Source organism: Oncorhynchus masou, chromosome 27 (assembly GCF_036934945.1).
Source record: "Oncorhynchus masou masou isolate Uvic2021 chromosome 27, UVic_Omas_1.1, whole genome shotgun sequence".
In the NCBI taxonomy this organism is placed as follows: Eukaryota; Metazoa; Chordata; class Actinopteri; order Salmoniformes; family Salmonidae; genus Oncorhynchus; species Oncorhynchus masou.
The window spans coordinates 26,556,612-26,576,054 of NC_088238.1; the positions used below are offsets into that span (position 1 = coordinate 26,556,612).

Sequence of the window (19,443 nt, forward strand, 5' to 3'; positions counted from 1 at the left end):
TCCCTGTCTCTCTCTCTCACTCTCTCTTTCCCTCTCCCTTTCTCTCTCTTTCTCTCTCCCTCTCTCTCTTCCTTTCTCAGAGTGACGGACAGCTCTTATCAGTACCAGAGGAGCGAGGCGTCAAGGGCGGAACTGCCGCTGCGAGCCAAAGAGCCCTCCTCTCCTCTCTCTCCCTCCCTCGCCAACCCATCTCTCATCAGGGAGGAAAAGGCCAGTCAGCGCGAGGGGGACTGTGTCACAGAGGGGGCTGACATCCACACAAAGACTCCCCTCCCCAAGAGAAGGACAAACTGAAGCACAACTCTTCACTGTGAGGATCGCTGTTTCCGTGGCGAGGGAGGTTCTCTGAAGGTTTTCTGGAGGTTGTGTTACCATTAAGTTGAGGTTTTTGTCTGGTGGTCAGCGAGTGAGTGGTACCTACAGGCATGTCTCCGTTCCTGCGTATCGGCTTCTCCAGCTTCGAGATGGACCCAGGTCTGGCCTACCATGAAGAGATGATCAACCCGTACTGTGCTGTCTACATGAAGGAGGCTATAGACACAGGTCAGTTGGAGCGTGGGTGTGTCTGTCTCAGAGAGATGTGATGGGGAAACATGGGAACCTCTATGATTTTCTGTAGGACTGTTGTGTCACATGGGCTGCAAGTGAAGGAAGAAGTTGTGCCCGGTGAGTATGTCCCTGTTTACTTCATCTACAGTGTCTATGCATTAAAGAGGGCAGATATATTTCTTCTCCAGGGGTTCCATTAGTGTAAATGCCCTTATGATTCATGTTAGTATTACCTCTAAATATCAGTACTTCAGAGTGCGAATGGACAGTTCTGTTTCCTTGCTGACTATATTTAACCGTTGGTAAAGATGACAGTTACAGGCTAAACAGAGAGAGACGTGGGGAGGAAATAGGAGGGATCTACGTATTTTTTTCCCATTTCTTTCTCACTTCAACCACAAAGCTGTTCTGGTAGTTGGACAGAGATAGAGTGGTAGAGAAACGCTGTGTGTGTGTGTGTGTGTGTGCGTATGTGTGCGTGCGTGTGTGTGTGCGTGTGTGTGTGTCTGCATGTGTGTGTGTGTGTGTGTGTCTGCATGTGTGTGTGTGTGTGTGTGTGTGTGTGTGTGTGTGTGTGTGTGTGTGTGTGTGTGTGTGTGTGTGTGCGTGTGTGTGCATGTGGATGTCTGCATGTGTGTGTGTGTGTGTGTGTGTGTGTGTGTGTGTGTGTGTGTGTGTGTGTGTGTGTGTGTGTGTGTGTGTGTGTGTGTGTGTGTGTGTGTGTGTGTGTGTGTGTGTGTGTGTGTGTGTGTGAGAGAGATGTGCGTGGGTGTATTAGCTCACAGGAAGACCTGTGTTATTCAGTTTCATTTAAAGTCAATTTGATTTCTGTACTGCTTTTTGCCATGCCATCAAAAGGCCCAGACGAAAGTAAATAGCAGTACAGTATGATGTTTACCACTAATATTTCACTGTTGCTCTAGTTAGCCTACAAGCAGCTGCAAACTGATTGCATTCAGTTGTGCCAATAGAGCGATTGGAAATTGAACGGAACACCTTATTGAGGAGGAGTGTTTCGGGTCTGGAGTCAGAGTAGTTTAAGGGAGTCCTTACTACAAAGCTGTGACCAGCTCAGACTCGTTTCTTAGCTCCACTGTGGCTAAAGCACCTAACAGAAAAATGAAAGCAACACCTCAGGCAAATGTCACTTAACCACTACAGAGAGAAAACCGAAGGAACGGATCGTGACTTGGGCTGACAGAAGCCTACTCAGAGCTGCGTGGGACTTCCAAAGCAAAACGTATCGCCTTCTCATGCCAAATGCGGGTTGGAAACATGATGAAAAATATGAGCCGTCTGTCTGGGGAGAATAGGACAGTTTTTCCCTTCAGAGGGAAATGATTTTCAGTATAGACAACAGCTGGTAGCGTTGTCTCTGTCCAGAGCAGACAGTGATAGAATTAGCATTCTATGGCAGGAACATGCATCTCTGGAAAGGAAGGCCTGTCAAATGACTAGTTAGAAAAAGGTTACATTTAAATGGCAGAAGGAAAATACTTTGAAGGGAAAGTTATACATCACAGGAGGCTGCTGAGGGGAGGACGGCTCATAATGACGTCCCGTAACGGAGTTAAAGGTATGGCATCAAACACATGGAAACCAGCCAATACCACCAGCCTGTCCTCCCAAATGAAGATGCCACCAACCTCTTGTGGTAGAGACAGACCACTCTTTGCTCCTGGTCAGGTCACATGTCAGGAAGAATGTAGGACCAATGACAGATGGACTAAGATTCTCGACTGTTTCTACCTGTCTTTCTCCCCCCTTTACATACCCCTCCAGAGAAGGGCCAGGTGTACAAGCAGAAGAAGCCCACCATGTACCCCCCCTGGAGCAGCACATTTGACGCCCATGTCCACCGGGGGCGTGTCATGCACGTGGTGGTGAAGGGTAAAACCGCCGAGCTAAAGTCTGAAGCCATCATGCAGCTGGACACCCTGGCCTCACGCTGCAAAAAGGAGAACGGCAAGCTGGAGATCTGGGTAAGACAACAGGGGGGGGGGGGTCCACTGCCTTAGGGTTGGAGTGATGGGAATGTGTTGTGTCCACACAATTTGATATGGGGATATATCTGTCTCATTCTCTCTCTCTCTCTACCTCTCTCTCTCTCTCTCTCTCTCTCTCTACAACTGTTTGTCTGTCTCTCTCTCTCTACCTCTGTTTCTCTCTGTGTGTCTCTCTCTCTCTACCTCTCTCTCTCTCTCTGTCTCTCTCTCTCTGTCGGCCTCTCTCTCTCTACCTCTGTCTCTCTCTCTCTGTCTCTACCTCTGTCTGTCTCTCTCTCTCTCTCTACCTCTGTCTGTCTCTCTACCTCTGTCTGTCTCTCTACCTCTGTCTGTCTCTCTCTGTCTGTCTCTCTCTGTCTCTCTCTCTCTGTCTCTCTCTCTACCTCTGTCTCTCTCTCTACCTCTGTCTCTCTCTCTCTCTCTCTCTCTCTCTCTCTCTCTCTCTCTCTCTCTACCTCTGTCTCTCTCTCTCTCTCTACCTCTGTCTCTCTCTGTCTCTCTACCTCTGTCTGTCTCTCTACCTCTGTCTGTCTCTCTACCTCTGTCTGTCTCTCTACCTCTGTCTGTCTCTCTACCTCTGTCTGTCTCTCTACCTCTGTCTGTCTCTCTCTCTCTCTATCTCTGTCTCAGGTGGAGCTGAAGCCACAGGGTCGTCTACTCATGGAGGCCAGATACTACTTGGAGAAGAGTGGTGAGGGATCGTATACGCAGATGTAATGTCTGCGTATGTCTGTTCCTACAACCATTCCAGAACCCCATCTTTTCCCCAGAGTTTCTGTCAGTGCCCTCTCTTATTGGGGTCTTATTAACATGCTCTGAAGGGTTATAAAGTCATGTTGTAACAGGCGAGAGGAATCCTCACCTTTACCCTTTCTCCCTCTATCTCTCTGTCGTTACACACACACGCACGCACGCACGCACACACACACACACACACACACACACACACACACACACACACACACACACACACACACACACACACACACACACACACACACACACACACACACACACACACACACAGTCACTCGCACGCACGCACACAGACTGGCAGAGGGACATTCCTATCATGCGTTCACAGAGGAGTGTGCAAATATGACTCGCATGTCTTTCTCTCCACCGTCTTTTAACTGTGACAAGACTATGCGCTGTACATAACTTTCATGTGTGTGTGCCTGTTTCCCAGACGCCACAGGTTCAGGTGAGGGAGATGGATTTGGAGAGAGAGACAGGGATCCGGGGGTCTTTGCCCTCCACGCACGACGCGGAGCCATCAAACAGGCCAAGATTCATGAGGTCAAATGTCACGAGTTCAGTGCCACTTTCTTCCCCCAGCCCACCTTCTGCTCCGTCTGTAAAGAGTTTGTCTGGTACGTCCACTTTCTTCCCCCAGCCCACCTTCTGCTCCGTCTGTAAACAGTTTGTCTGGTACATCCACTTTCTTCCCCCAGCCCACCTTCTGCTCCGTCTGTAAAGAGTTTGTCTGGTACATCCACTTTCTTCCCCCAGCCCACCTTCTGCTCCGTCTGTAAACAGTTTGTCTGGTACATCCACTTTCTTCCCCCAGCCCACCTTCTGCTCCGTCTGTAAACAGTTTGTCTGGTACATCCACTTTCTTCCCCCAGCCCACCTTCTGCTCCGTCTGTAAAGAGTTTGTCTGGTACGTCCACTTTCTTCCCCCAGCCCACCTTCTGCTCCGTCTGTAAAGAGTTTGTCTGGTACATCCACTTTCTTCCCCCAGCCCACCTTCTGCTCCGTCTGTAAACAGTTTGTCTGGTACATCCACTTTCTTCCCCCAGCCCACCTTCTGCTCCGTCTGTAAACAGTTTGTCTGGTACGTCCACTTTCTTCCCCCAGCCCACCTTCTGCTCCGTCTGTAAAGAGTTTGTCTGGTATGTCCACTGAGCCAAAACACTATACACGGACTATACCAAACATTAGGGACTATACCAAACATTAGGGACACCTTCCTGATTTTGAGTTGCACCTCCTTTTACCCTCAGGACAGCAGCAAATCGTCAGGGCATGGACTATACAACCTGTAGAAAGCGTTCCACAGGGATGTTGGCCCACGTTGACTCCAATGCTGCCCATAGTTGTGTCAAGTTGACTGGATGTCCTTTGGGTGGTGGACCATTCTTGATACACACGAGAAAAACCTAGCAGCGTTGCAGATCTCAACACAAACCGGTGGTCCTGGCAACTACTACCATACCTAATTTTTGTCTTGCCCATTCACCCTCTGAATGGCACACATACACAATCCATGTCTCAATTGTCTCAAGGCTTAAAAATACTTCTTTATCCCGTCTCCTCCCCTTCATCTACATGGATTGACGTGGATTTAACAGTTGACATCAATAAGGGATCACAGATTTTACCAGGATTCACCTGGTCACCTGGTCAGTCTATACACTACATTGCCAAAAGTATGTGGACACCTGAACATCTCATTCCAAAACAATGGGCATTAATATGGAGTTGGTCCCCCCTTTGGTGCCATGACAGCCTCCAATCTTCTGGGAAGGCTTTCCATTGGATGTTGGAACATTGCTTCCATTCAGCCACAAGAGCATTAGTGAGGTCGAGCACTGATGTTGGGCAATTAGGCACTGCTCGCAGTCACCGTTCGAATTCATCCCAAAGGTCTTCGATGGGGTTGAAGTCAGGGCTCTGTGTAGGCCAGTAAAGTTCTTCCACACCAATCTCGACACACCATTTCTGTATGGACCTCACTTTGTGCACGGGGCCATTGTCATGCTGAAACAGGAAAGGGCCTTCCCCAAACTGTTGCCACAAAGTTGGAAGCACAGAATTGTCTAGAATGTAGTTGTATGTTGTTGCGTTACGATTTCCCTTCACTGGAACTAAGGGGCCTAGCACAAACTATGAAAAACAGCTACAGACCCTTAATCCTCCTCCACCAAACTTTACCGTTGGCACTATGCATTGGGGCAGGTAGCGTTCACCTGGCATCCGCCAAACCCAAATTTGTCCGTCAGACTGCCAGATGGTGAAGCGCGATTCATCACTCCAGAGAACACATTTCCACTGCTCCAGAGTTCAATGGCAGCAACCTTTACACCACTCCACCCGACACTTGGCATTGTGCGTGGTGATCTGAGGCTTGCGTGATGCTGCTCGGCCATGGAAACCCATTTCAAAACCTAGTACCTTTTCTGTCCTTACAGGATGCATATCACAACCTAACTTTATTAAACACCAAGTACCCCTTCTGTCTGTACAGGATGTATATCACAACCTAACTTTATTTAAAACCAAGTCAATTGGAGTGCGAATACTATATCGTAATGACATCATTCACATAGATCCTCTCTATTTTTCTATTTTTCACTACAGTATTTCTATTTAAACATCCTCCACATCATCCAGTGTTTGTTTCCTGATTCCTGTTCAAGTTGTGTTTCTTTTCCCCACAGGGGTCTGAATAAGCAGGGTTATCAGTGTCGACGTGAGTATCTCTGCTCTCTCTCTCTCCCCTCATCTTCTATCTATTCCATATTCTATCCCTACACTCCTCTGTCCTCTCTCCTGTCTACACTCTCACCCCCCCCCCCCATCCTTGGTCTTTCAGAGTGCAATGCAGCCATCCACAAGAAATGCATTGACAAAATCATCGCCAAGTGCACTGGGTCGGCCATCAACAGCAAAGAGACCATGGTAGGCCTGTGCATTGTAGTCCGTTTCTATACAACGATGACAATAAGTGACTGTAAGCATTTTGGAGCATCTTGGATTTGTCCTTATATTTAGTTGCTCGGGTTCCAATAATAGTGTCAGTAAACTGTGATGTGTCCACTTTGTCCTGTTGTGTGTGACATGAGGAGCCTCAATGTAAACGACTGGAGATCCTCTTAGATTGCATGCAGACAGACTGACATACAGTGTATCTGGGCTTCTGGTGACTGTGGTTTAGCTCATAGGTAATACACTTGTTTATTGTTGGTTAAAGTCAACCACATGCACACTGACTGTAGCTTATTCTCTCTCACAGTACACACTGAGTAACTCACACTCTCTCACAGTACACACTGAGATAGTTCTTCTTCGAAGCAGATAGCTCTGTGGTTACCGTACTCACTGTTTACCAGTACTCAGCGATCCTGGACAGAGAAAAAAATGACAGTTTTATCCCAGGGATTTTCACTTCCCTAAAATGTCCAAAGCAGTTGTTGCCTACTTCCTATGTCATATTTCAGTGGCAACAAAGGGTTGTAGTGCGGCGTGTTCAGGTGACCGAGTGTGTTTGCTGTGTGTTGCAGATCCACAAGGAGCGCTTTAAGATCGACATGCCCCACAGGTTTAAGGTGTACAACTACAAGAGCCCCACGTTCTGTGAACACTGTGGCACGCTGCTGTGGGGGCTGGCCAAGCAGGGACTCAAGTGTGAGGGTGAGAAGAGAGTCCACATGAGGCTGCTGAGGGGAGGACGGCTCAGAGCAAACGGAATAGCATCAAATACATGGAAAACATGTGTATGATGTATTTGATACCATTCCACCGAATCCGCTCCAGCCACTATCACAAGCCCGTCCTCCCCAATTAAGGTGCCACCAACCTCCCGTGGAAGAGACCCTGATCACATTGTAACATCACATCACTGTCCTTACACAATCACATCATACCATTGCCAACTCAAATTATAACAGTGCCCTATCAAACCGTTATATTTCACCGTACCTTTTCACATAATCCCCTATTTCACTATTACAGGAGCCCACATATCGAAATGTATTGATTTCATCGTCCCATTCCATCTGTGTCTGTATACTGTGTAACCATGTGTGTTGTCCATGCAGAGTGCGGTATGAACGTTCATCACAAGTGCCAGAAAAAGGTGGCCAACCTGTGTGGAGTCAACCAGAAACTGATGGCTGAAGCCCTGGCCACGATCGAGACTAAACAGCAGGTCAGAGTTCAGGGGTCAAGGGGTTAGGAAGTCAGTGCTCTCCGACAGATCCACAATAGCTCCAAAGTGCTTTGCATTAAAAAAAATACAAAAATATATGTTGATTGTAAATAAGAAATCTATCCCTGCCCGTTATACAGATACTGTAGCATTGCGTTATGTTATTAATTATTACATGTGTCTATGCATTTTCCTATAGGCCAGGGGCTCCAGAGAAAGTGAGATCTATAGTCGAGGCGGGCCGGGGGGTGTGTGCCAGGCAGGCGTGGTGCGGGAACCTTCAGGTTTAGTAGCAGGTCTCCCCCCGACCGCAGCCACCGCTGGGCGAAAAGGTAAGGAGGTCTCCTCAACCTGGTCATTCATGCAACTGTAAGGACTTTGTAGTCAACTTGAGACTTAATAGGACTAAATGACTATCTCCCCTTCTCAACCCCCCCACCCCCCCACCCCCTCCAGAGCAGCAGGGGATATCGTGGGACACCCCAGCGGAAGGGGACATGCCTGCCCCTGTGATGGAGGAGCCTGAGACGCTGTACGCCGTCCCCAGAAAAGAAAACCTTCACAAGTTCACCCTGGACAACTTCATCCTACACAAGATGCTTGGCAAAGGCAGCTTCGGCAAGGTACCAGAGAGAGGGAAACCACTGCACCTAGTGAGCCCTGGGGGTATACGCTGTCTATCTGGGCTTAAGGCATATCACCAACATGGGTCTAGTGTTTCTAGAACATACCATAAGTTTACAATGACGTTTAGATTTCAGTCATTTAGCAGACGCTCTTATCCAGGGCGAGTACATAGATGTTCTTTCTCTCTGACGTACTGGTCCCCCGTGGGAATTGAACCCACAACCAGTTTCTTAGTCCTTTGATACCTAGGACATTTATCAAGCCCATGTCTTGTCTCAGTTTATGATGATATGTCTTGTGTACAAAACATTAGGTGGAGACAGGTTAAAGAAGGATTTTTAGCCTTGATACAATTGAGACATGGATTGTGTCTGTGTGCCATTCAGAGTGTGAATGGGCACGAATAAAGATTGAAGTGCCTTTGAACGGGGTATGGTAGTGGGTGCCAGGCGCACCGGTTTGTGTCAAGAACTGCAACGCTGCTGGGTTTTTACACGCTCAACAGTTTACCGTGTGTATCAAGAATGGTCCACCACCCAGAGGACATCCAGCCAACTTGGCACAACCTGTGGGAGGCATTGGAGTCAACATGGGCCAGCTTCACTGTGGAATGCCTTTGACACCTTGTAGAGTTTCATTCCCGGACGAATTGAGGCTTTTCTGAGGGCAAAAAGTGGTGCAACTCAATATTAGGAAGGTGTTCTTAATGTTTGTTATACTCAGTGTATATTCTGTTATTATACTCAAGCCTGTTCGCCTGGGTCAGCATGACCTAAGCAGAAGTTTCTAGCAGGGGGAAAGGGCCTGCTTGCCATCTTCACCCTGCTTGTGGGAGTTTATTGTGATAGGAAGAGAGCCTATCCATGAGGAGTAACATAACCTTAATACTAATATAATGTTGGTGTTGTGATGATTATGTTTGGATCTGTAAACATGTTGGTCAGAATGTTCCAGATCCGGAATGTACTAGCACTTCGCTAGAATGGACGCCAATAGGGTAGTGTTTTGGACACTGATTGGCCACAACCTGAGTGTTACCAATAATGTTTAGTCATAACTAGGGTTACAAAGGGAAACCACCGGAATTTGGGAAATTTTCAGGATTTTATGGAATTTTCATAAATTGTAAAGTATATAAAATAATCAATTAAGACGATTTGAATAAACAAACTAGAATGACAAAGCTTTAAAACATTATCCTAAATATAACCCATCAACTTAGTGAATACCATTGGTGTTGAATATGAGTGTTTCGGCAAAATATATCCTTTACATTTTTACACACTTTTATTTATTTTACTCTGTCAATATGTTTTTATTAATGTGTTGGTGCCAAACTGTTGGCAATTGTGAAAAAAGTCAATTGGAAATCGTGTCATTGTTGATTAGATGCTTATTCCATGAATCAGGCTGTTTTCTCGTGAATCATACGGTCTATCCACTAGAAACTCACAGACAACATGGACACAGATATAACGATAAAGAAAACATTTTAGAAAAATTATTCCGGTGTAAATGACCAAAATTACCATAGATTACCAGCAAATATACTTAGATAAATGAACGGTAGTTTTTCAAATCAAATTTGATTTGTCTTGATTTGATTTGATTCGGAAAACTACCGGTCATTTATCTAAGTACATTTGCTGGTAATCTATGGTGATTCTACCGGAATCATTTTTCTAAAATGTCATAGTCATAGTGATGTGATGTTATGAAACCGAAAAAATCTAAAAGTGTGACGTGTTTTGCTTGGTCTTTGAACATGTTCTAGCCATGCACTGTGTTCCTGGAGCCAGTGGACTGAAGAGACTTCTCAATTGTACTTAGACGTTGCCTGACGGATCCTTCACCTCCGTTTGACAAGCCCTGAATAGCTGAATACAGTGATTTCCTACATGTTCGCATCATCTGTGTGTGTTGCTAGGTGTTCTTGGCCGAACTGAAGAGCAGCAGAGAGTTCTTTGCGGTGAAGGCTCTGAAGAAGGACGTGGTCCTGCTGGATGATGATGTGGAGTGTACCATGGTGGAGAGGAGAGTCCTCTCCCTGGCCTGGGAACATCCCTTCCTCACACACCTCCACTGCACCTTCCAGACCACGGTAACACACACACGCGCACTCAACACACACACACAAACAAACCACAGCTTTTGTTGATATGACTGTGTTGTGTGTGTGACAGGAGAACCTGTTCTTTGTGATGGAGTATCTGAACGGAGGTGACCTCATGTTCCACATCCAGAACTGTCACAAGTTTGACGTGCAGAGATCTACGTAAGTTAACCCGTACACACAGCCAGGCTATGTCTACCACACACACACACACACACACACACACACACACACCCTCCATTCTCTCCACCCAATCCCTCTCTCCTCACATCCCCTCTCTCCTCCCTCTGGCTGTAGGTTCTATGCTGCTGAGATTATCTGTGGGCTCCAGTTCCTACACTCCAAAGGCATTGTCTATAGGGATCTGAAGCTGGACAACGTGTTGCTAGACTCTGAAGGCCATATAAAGATAGCAGACTTTGGGATGTGTAAGGAGAACATGGAGGGAGAAACACGGACCTGCACCTTCTGTGGAACACCAGATTACATCGCCCCAGAGGTGACTGCATGTCCACCATCACTATAGGAATCTACACTCTTACTATCAGAATTGCAACCCTTAAAAGGTGTATAACCAATAGAAATGTTATCCTTAGGGAAGTAATGTTTCTCACACTCAATTCTGATCTCATTGATTAGTATCATTAATCAATTACATACAAGCCTAATGTACTGTCTAATGTACTGGTTTTTAGATAAACATCATGAAGTGATGATGATGAAGAGACATGTTGAACTGAAGGGTCATGGTTTTATAGATTCTGCTGGGGCAGAAGTACGGCAGCTCAGTGGACTGGTGGTCGTTCGGGGTCTTGCTGTACGAGATGCTGATTGGACAGTCTCCATTCCATGGTCGCGATGAGGAGGAACTGTTCCAGTCCATCAGGACAGATGACCCCTGTTACCCCCAATGGCTGGCCAAGGACGCACGAGACATCCTCATCAAGGTCTCACTCAATGCAACAACTTGGTCCACTCACTGCAATGCCACGACGAATGAACTACGGCAACGTTGTCCACTATGCACCAGATTACATACATCAACATGAATGATTGACGGTCGGGATGGATGTGACCTGTACTGTGTGTGTCTGCGTGTGATTGGTTACCTTTCATGAGGGTGCTTTGATGTCTTTTTCCCATTGGAGTGGAGGTTGTGACCTAGGCATTCTCTGTCCTGATGTGTGTGTGTGTGTGTGTGTGTGTGTGTATACAGTTGAAGTCAGAAGTCTACATACACCTTAGCCAAATACATTTAAAATCAGTTTCACAATTCCTGACATTTAATCCTCGTCCAAATTCTCTGTCTTAGGTCAGTTAGGATCACCGCTTTATTTTAAGGATGTGAAATGTCAGAATAATAGTAGAGAGAGGGATTTATTTCAGCTTTAATTTACTTCATCACATTCCCAGTGGGTCAGAAGTTTACATACACTCAATTAGTATTTGGTAGCATTGCCTTTAAATTGTTTAACTTAGGTCAAACGTTTCAGGTAGCCTTCCACAAGCTTCCCACAATAAGTTGGGTGAATTGTGGCCCATTCCTCCTGACAGAGCGGGTGTAACTGAGTCAGGTTTGTATGAATCCTTGTTCGCACACGCTTTTTCAGTTCTGCCCACAAATGTTCTATAGGGTTGAGGTCAGGGCTTTGTAATGGACACTCCAATACCTTGACTTTGTTGTTCTTAAGCCATTTTGCCACAACTTTGGAAGTATGCTTGGGGTCATTGTCCATTTGGAAGACCCATTTGCGACCAAGCTTTAACTTCCTGACTGATGTCTTGCGTCAATATATCCACATAAATTTCCTCCCTCATGACGTCATCTATTTTGTGAAGTGCATCAGTCCATCCTGCAGCAAAGCACCCCCACAACATGATGCTGCCACCCCCGTGCTTCACGGTTGGGATTGTGTTCTTCGGCTTGCAAGCCTCACCCTTTTTCCTCCAAACATAACGATGGTCATTATGGCCAAACAGCTCTATTTTTGTTTCATCAGACGAGAGGACATTTCTCCAAAAAGTACGATCTTTGTCCTCATGTGCACGTGCAAATCGTAGTCTGGCTTTTTTTATGGCAGTTTTGGAGCAGTGGCTTCTTCCTTGCTGAGTGGCCTTTCAGGTTATGTTGATATAGGACTCGTTTTACTGTGGATATCGATACTTTTGTACCTGTTTCCTGCAGCATCTTCACAAGGTCATTTTCTGTTGTTCTGGGATTGAACACGTCTCTTTCCTGAGTAGTATGACGGTTGCATGGTGTTTATACTTATGTACTATTGTTTGTGCAGATGAACGTAGTACCTTCAGGCGTTTGGAAATTGCTCCCAAGGATGAAACAGACTTGTGGAGGACTTCAATTATTTTTCTGAGGTCTTGGGTGATTTCTTTTGATTTTCCCATGATGTCAAGCAAAGAGGCACTGAGTTTGAAGGTAGGCCTTGAAATACATCCACACGTACACCTCCAATTGACTCAAATGATGTCAATTAGCCTATCAGAAGCTTCTAAAGGTATGACAATTTTCTGGAATTTTCCAAGCTGTTTAAAGGCACAGTCAACTTCGTGTATGTAAACTTCTTCTGTGATACAGTGAATTATAAGTGAAATAATCTGTCCGTAAACAATTGTTGGAAAACTTACTTGTGTCATGCACACAGTAGATGTCCCAACCGACTTGCCAAAACTATAGTTTGTTGACAAGAAATATGTGGAGTGGTTGAAAATCGAGTTTTAAAGACTCCAACGTAAGTGTATGTAAACTTCCGACTTCAACTTTATGGTGTGCTTGTTTTATAGCTGTTTGTGAGGGAGCCGGAGAGGAGGCTGGGTGTGAAGGGGAACATCCGTCAACACTCCTTCTTCAAAGACACAGACTGGAACGCTCTGGAGAAACGAGAGGTGGCGCCGCCCTTCAGGCCAACTGTGGTACGTACATCCTCAGACTGCGAGTGTGTGTTTTTGTTTAAGTCTGCATTTGTATGCATGTGCTCGCTGTGTGTGTGTGTGTGTGTGCGTGTGCGTGTGCGTGTGCGTGTGTGCGTGTGCGTGTTGTAACCTCTCCCCTCTCTCCTGTCCATGCAGAAATCCCCCAGTGACGTCAGTAACTTTGACAAGGAGTTTATCAATGAGAAACCCTGGTTGTCGTGTGCAGATCGTACCCTCATGAACAGTGTGGACCAAACCATGTTTAACAACTTCTCCTTCGTCAACCCAGCTGTGGGCCACATCAAAGGCCCCTGACCTGTGATAACCTTTACAACAACCTACCAGCAACATATTCACAATCCTTCAACAACCCACTGTACCAGCAACATATTCACAACCCATCTATTACCTTCGGACAACCTATTCACAACGCATCAATTACTCATTACGACAACACATCGCAGACAGGAGTTAAGGACACTTACCAAACAGATCAGTAACATATCCACAATCAGTCAATAACACCTCAGCTCTTTTATAGAGCCAAGGTGTACAGCAGTGGAGGCTGCTGGGGGGAGGACGGCTCATAATAATGGGCGGGAACAGCGCAGATGGAATGGCATCAAACACATGGAAACCATGGAAACCATGTGTTTGATGTATTTGATACCATTCCACTCGAGTCATTACCACGAGCCCATCCTCCCCAATTAAGGTGCCACCAACCTCCTGTGGTGTACAGACTACTTTAGGAGTCACTACCCGATTGCCCAGATTGTGTGGAATACTGAGAATGTTGTATTGTACTCATAACCTGTTATTCAATAGTGTCTGTTTTATCCCTGCACATAAGTGTCTGTTCAATCTACTTTAATCATTTACTGAGACATTTTCTATTTAATTCTGAGTGTATCTGTATTTTTATTAAAAAGAGCTATGGTGAGCCAGTTAGCTTAGTATATTAAAATGTGTTGTTTTTCCATTGGTATTGCTCAGATACAGGTAGATTGTCACACTATCGGACGGTGGAGTGGTTGGTTTCAATGTACATGGATAAATTAATGGTTTATGTTTACATGATACTGTGCTTTATGATTGCACTTCAGAGGCATGTGATCGCTGTGACTAAATGATTATAGATGCCTAGATTCAGCAGTAATTATTTGTTTTTTTATCCTGTACATTAAAATAGGATTTTTGTAAATACATGTCCCATTACGTATTTGCATTCAAGCATCAGTGTATGTCACAGAGATCGAGGAGAATGAGAATTTAGTTGAAACACTAAAACCGCTATCTTCCTGCCTCTCTCTCCCACTCTTTCCTTCCTGTGCCTCGCCCTCTCAGAGACTGACAAACAGGTTAAAGTTACTATTGCTCTTTCTATCTGCAACAGGGATCCTGGTGTTACACTGTGATATAATGTACTATCATCTCACTAGCTATACAGGTCATTTATGATTCATCTGTGATTAGATACAGTACTTCCTTGATAAATAGATACAGTGCCACAGCAGTTCTGTGCATTCACCGGGCAGATCAGTAGCAGTGCCTTTTCTCTCCAGTGGAGGGCAGCATAGTGGTAGACTGACTCATTAATTCACTCACCCACCTGTAGCCTACTGTCTATGCATATTTGGCTCTATCCTCCCTCCCTTGCTTTTTTCCTCCTTCCCTTCCTTCCTACCCTCCCTCCCTAATGTTTGTTCCTCATTCCGACAAATCTCTCTCTGCCTCCCCCTGCCGCCCCACCATCCCTCTCCCCAGCGCTGTGGTACCCTGGGACAGACAGACTAATCTGAGAGCGAGCGATCCGTCACTGACCCATAATCCACTTAGACACAGCAGTAAACTATTTCCTGCCACTGGCCAAGGTACAGTCGCCACTTGACAACCATGTCACACCAACAAGGGTTGAGTATGGGTATGGCAAGCATTTTAATGTATAGCTCCAATGTACAGATTGCTGAACAGAAGCTGGACTATAAATGTAGATTTGAAATGTTTAGAAAGGTCTGCCCTTTGAAATAGTTTGATAAGATACTGTTTTTATAAAGGTGATCAAACTGTCTGTATCTTCTGGTGCAGTGTTTCACAAACCTCTCCTGGAGTACCCACAGCCTGTCCACGTATTTGACGAATTCCATAACTAACACAGCTGATTTAACTAATGAGGGGTCTGATGATTAGGTGACCATTTGAATCAGCTGTGTTAGTTCTGAAATACATTAATGAAGTGGACTGGCTGGGACTACTCGAGGAGAGGTTTGGGCTAGAGGAGACCATTTGACTACGTTCCCTGATAATCAAATCAACACATGCATTTACACCCAGTGACCACCGGAGGGCAGTGAACTACCACATATCCCCTCATTTCCTTACAGGAAACCCACAAGTCATGCGGATGCTGTGACTCAGTAAGTGACTCATAGCTGAAATGTTTGATGTTATCAGTGGACAGGACTACAGGCTTTCACTGTCTGACATCATGTATGTAATCTATAAATATGGAGTTATGAAAGTGGACGGCATTATGAATTATGTATTATTTTGAAGGCATAATGGATTGAGTGTCCTATATCTATAATGTGACTGCTAGTCAGACAGAACGTTTACTGTCTCATCACCACACAGGTCAATGCTCATCTCTATACATCTGTGCACACACACACACACACACACACACACACACACACACACACACACACACACACACACACAGCGTTTCACTACACTCGCATTAACATCTGCTAACCATGTCTATATGACCAATTAAATTTGATTTGATTTGACACGTACAGGTGGACTCTCACCTCTAGACAGGTGACACTGTGTCTGGCAGTCTGTCCGTCTGCCTGAGTGACAGTCTCTTATCTTATCTAAGGTAACCTCATGTGCACCTGCGTTATGCCAACAGAATACATAGTCACATACAACAGCGTCGTTGTGGCAATATAAATCGGACCTACATGAGATGGTCATGGCCTATATAAAGCAGGGAATGTCTAGAAATCGGCAGTGAATCAGACTGTGTTACCCCACCAGAAGTTACATGAGTTAAGTAGCAGTGGACTGTGCCGATCTGACTGAATGTGTGAGTTCTGACTCATTCCCAGACTTACTGTAAACACAGACAGGTCTGCTGACTGGACGTCTCCAACTAATGGAAGTTCATAATTCAACATACACACCCCAACCACACACACACACACGCGCACGAATGTGCACACACGTGCTAAACATTGAGCCATTTAAAACTGGATTCCCCTGGTTTACCATTGAAGCTCCTTGAGTGTGTGTGTTCATGTTGTAAACAATGATTGTGCTCTGCTCTCTACAACCTGTTGACCTCCCAGAATGTAAGGCGCTTTAGTGTTGCCTAACTTTACTCTTTTTTACCACGTGGTGTGACACAGGTGTGACACAGGTGTTCTGAAATGCACCCCTGCCGTCACCAGTTAACTCTGGTATGTGTTGGTTCCTGTCAACCTAAGGAGTTGTGTCAGAGATCAAGGCAGCTTCCTGGGGCAGTAAGGGAGCTAATGGGTTAGGGCAGGTATAAGGCAGTCGTGGCATCTCCATAGGCCTTCTCTTACACTCACACAGGTGGGATTAATGCTTAGCTAGTTAGCATGACAGGAACTGAGGAAGAGGTATTGTGTAGTTAGGAGTTACATGAGTCAGGGTTACTTGGTGGGGGAGACATTTAGAGTCAAGATAAAATGACAGAAGAGAGAGGTGGCACGAACAGACCCCAAGGGCTAAACGAGAGAGAGACAGACAGACAGATTTCACTACACTGTCATGAGATGGGTTTTCAAACATGTTTGATCACACACACACAACACACACGAGTACAGGCAGAGGACCTGATATTCTGGGATGATGTAACTTCAGTCCATACGGTAGTAATCAGGCTGTTTGAGAATGTGATGTAACTTCAGTCCATACGGTAGTAATCAGGCTGTTTGAGAATGTGATGTAACTTCAGGACATCAGCATTGTCTAAATCCCCTCTACTCTAGCTAACACAGCCTCATGGGAACATGGTGAAACAGCACTGCAAACAACACTGAGGGAATAGTCAGAAATCCGGCAAGACCTCAGAAAACACACACATCAGCGCGCACACACACACACACACACACACACACACACACACATCAGCGCGCACACGCAAAAACACTGGCGTCAAATCACATCAAATCAATCAAATGAAATTATATTTGTCACATGCACCTAATACAACCAGCCAGGTCACCCGTGATGTCAGTCCATGTCCATCAAATGTCTGAGAACATCAGGAGATGATGTGGAAACCGGCCACTAGGGGCAACAGTGAGTGCTTTAAGCTTCAAAAAGGTTTCAGTTTTGCCAGGGTGTTGTGGACGGGGATGGTGGATGGTTGTGCACATCTGGTGGAAAAGGTTGAATGTTCAAATCCCTTGATCGAAAGTTGTTTTTGAGATTTTAGTTAAGTCTCTCCTAAACTTTAACCCTTACCTCAAGCGTTCGGAGTTGCCTAACCTTAAGATTTCAGAGTTAATGCCGAAACTTAACCTTAAACACTTTGAAATATTATGTTTGGAACAACTTCAAAATGTGATGCTTGAAAAACATAGATGAATGTCTAATTCTGCCGTGAGACTGTGAGAGTTTGTTGAATACAACGGCTGTAGACGTTTACCATGAAATGCTTGCTTATGAGCCCTTCCCAAACGAAGTGGAGTTAAAAAATAATTAAAATACAAACACAAGAGGAATAAAATACACACTGTGAAGCTGTATACAGGAAGTACCAGGTACCACATCAAGGTGCAGAGGTATGAGGTATTTGAGGTAGAGTCTGTACATGAAGGCAGGGTAACATGACTAGGCAACAGGATAGATAAACGATAATAGTAAAATAAAGAACAGAGTAGCAGCAGCTAATGATGAGTGTGTGTGTGTGTCAGTGGAGACTGGTGGGAGGAGCTGTAGGAGGACGGAGTCAAACGTGTTTGGAATAGAATCAGTGGCTGGAATGGAATCAATGGAATGGAGTCAAGCATCTGTTTTTTAAATTGATTTTTTTTATTGTAATTGGTCGTACAAAAAGGTGTATATATTCAATACATATATAAACAATACAGACCAAACTAACAGAATTACCTATGAGACGTCTCATGAGTCATACTAGACAGAGAAAATGAATAAATAATAATAATGGAGAAGAGGACAAGGCAGTAATGTCAGCAATAGTTACAATTGAGTAGTTGGTAATAATAATCCTCATGATAAAAATGTAATTCTAAACTGGGTGGTTCGTGCCCTGAATGCTGATTGGCTGACAGCCGTGGTATATCAGACCGTATACCACAGGTATGACAAAACATTTATTTTTACTGCTCTAATTATGTTGGTAACCAATGTATAATATAAATAAGGTACCTCAGAGGTTTGTGATATATGACCAATATACCACGACTAAGAGCTGTGTCCAGGCACTCCGCATGGCGTCGTGCACAAGAACAGCCCATAGCCGTGGTATATAGGCCATATACCACACCTCTTCGGGCCTTATTGCTTAAATAAAGCAGGACAGTAATATAAAAAGGAAGAAGAAAAAAAGGGGGATTTCTATAGGTCACCATTTAAATAAATAACAGCTGCGGTAAGCAGAATTTGTAACAAATAAATAATTTTCCTGCCTATGATACCAGCAGGTATAACACAATACAGCCGTCTTAAAATCTGGTGGGATTTTTGCCTCAAAAACTTTGCACAGGTCCCCTGTACACCAAGTCCCAGAAGTAGCTCAGCCTTGGACAGTCATAGAATATATGATGGTGCTTACGTTTTTGTTCTCCACACTGGCTCGAGAACTCGCTGGTGGTGGTGATTCCAGCTTCTGCTGTAAGTTTGGGGGTTCTGAAAAATCTAGAAGTCACTTTCCACTTAAATTCTCTCCAAGAGTTGTCATTGGTGTAGCGCAGTACATACAGTATTACACACCATGCTTGATCTGAGATAGGCTCCTGGATTTCTGTCTCCCATGTACTTTTCAAGTACAAAGAGTCATAATCAGCCATTGAAACAAGGTTCAGGTACAAAAGGGAGATAGTGTTGGTGACAAGCTCTTGATTTTGAGACCTCATCAGGAGCAGTTATAGTGTTTTCAGGTACTGGATGGTAGCCCAATCTTTATGCTTCTCCAGAAAGTGTCTGGGTTTGTTCGAATCTGTTAACAAATATGTCCTAGTGAGGCCGAACTCTTCTGTAAACTGCTGGAATGACTTTAATTGGTC

The 19,443-nt window shown here is 45.1% G+C and overlaps 1 protein-coding gene across 2 annotated transcripts in view; it reads left to right on the plus strand.

Moving 5' to 3' along the window:
* The window catches only part of LOC135515905 (protein kinase C theta type-like), a 23,779-nt gene extending 9,319 nt beyond the window's left edge, over positions 1-14,460 (plus strand). For both annotated transcript variants that reach the window (XM_064939761.1, XM_064939762.1), the window contains exons 2-17: positions 81-543; positions 2,332-2,531; positions 3,186-3,246; positions 3,745-3,928; positions 5,999-6,030; positions 6,154-6,239; positions 6,842-6,971; positions 7,379-7,488; positions 7,688-7,820; positions 7,945-8,111; positions 10,043-10,216; positions 10,299-10,390; positions 10,526-10,727; positions 10,987-11,175; positions 13,028-13,156; positions 13,313-14,460. In XM_064939761.1, the coding sequence (XP_064795833.1) occupies positions 426-543; positions 2,332-2,531; positions 3,186-3,246; positions 3,745-3,928; positions 5,999-6,030; positions 6,154-6,239; positions 6,842-6,971; positions 7,379-7,488; positions 7,688-7,820; positions 7,945-8,111; positions 10,043-10,216; positions 10,299-10,390; positions 10,526-10,727; positions 10,987-11,175; positions 13,028-13,156; positions 13,313-13,471 (2,166 nt within the window). In that variant the 5' untranslated portion in view covers positions 81-425 and the 3' untranslated portion in view covers positions 13,472-14,460. The remainder of the gene's footprint in view (positions 1-80; positions 544-2,331; positions 2,532-3,185; positions 3,247-3,744; positions 3,929-5,998; positions 6,031-6,153; positions 6,240-6,841; positions 6,972-7,378; positions 7,489-7,687; positions 7,821-7,944; positions 8,112-10,042; positions 10,217-10,298; positions 10,391-10,525; positions 10,728-10,986; positions 11,176-13,027; positions 13,157-13,312) is intronic.
* Positions 14,461-19,443: the final 4,983 nt, after the last annotated feature.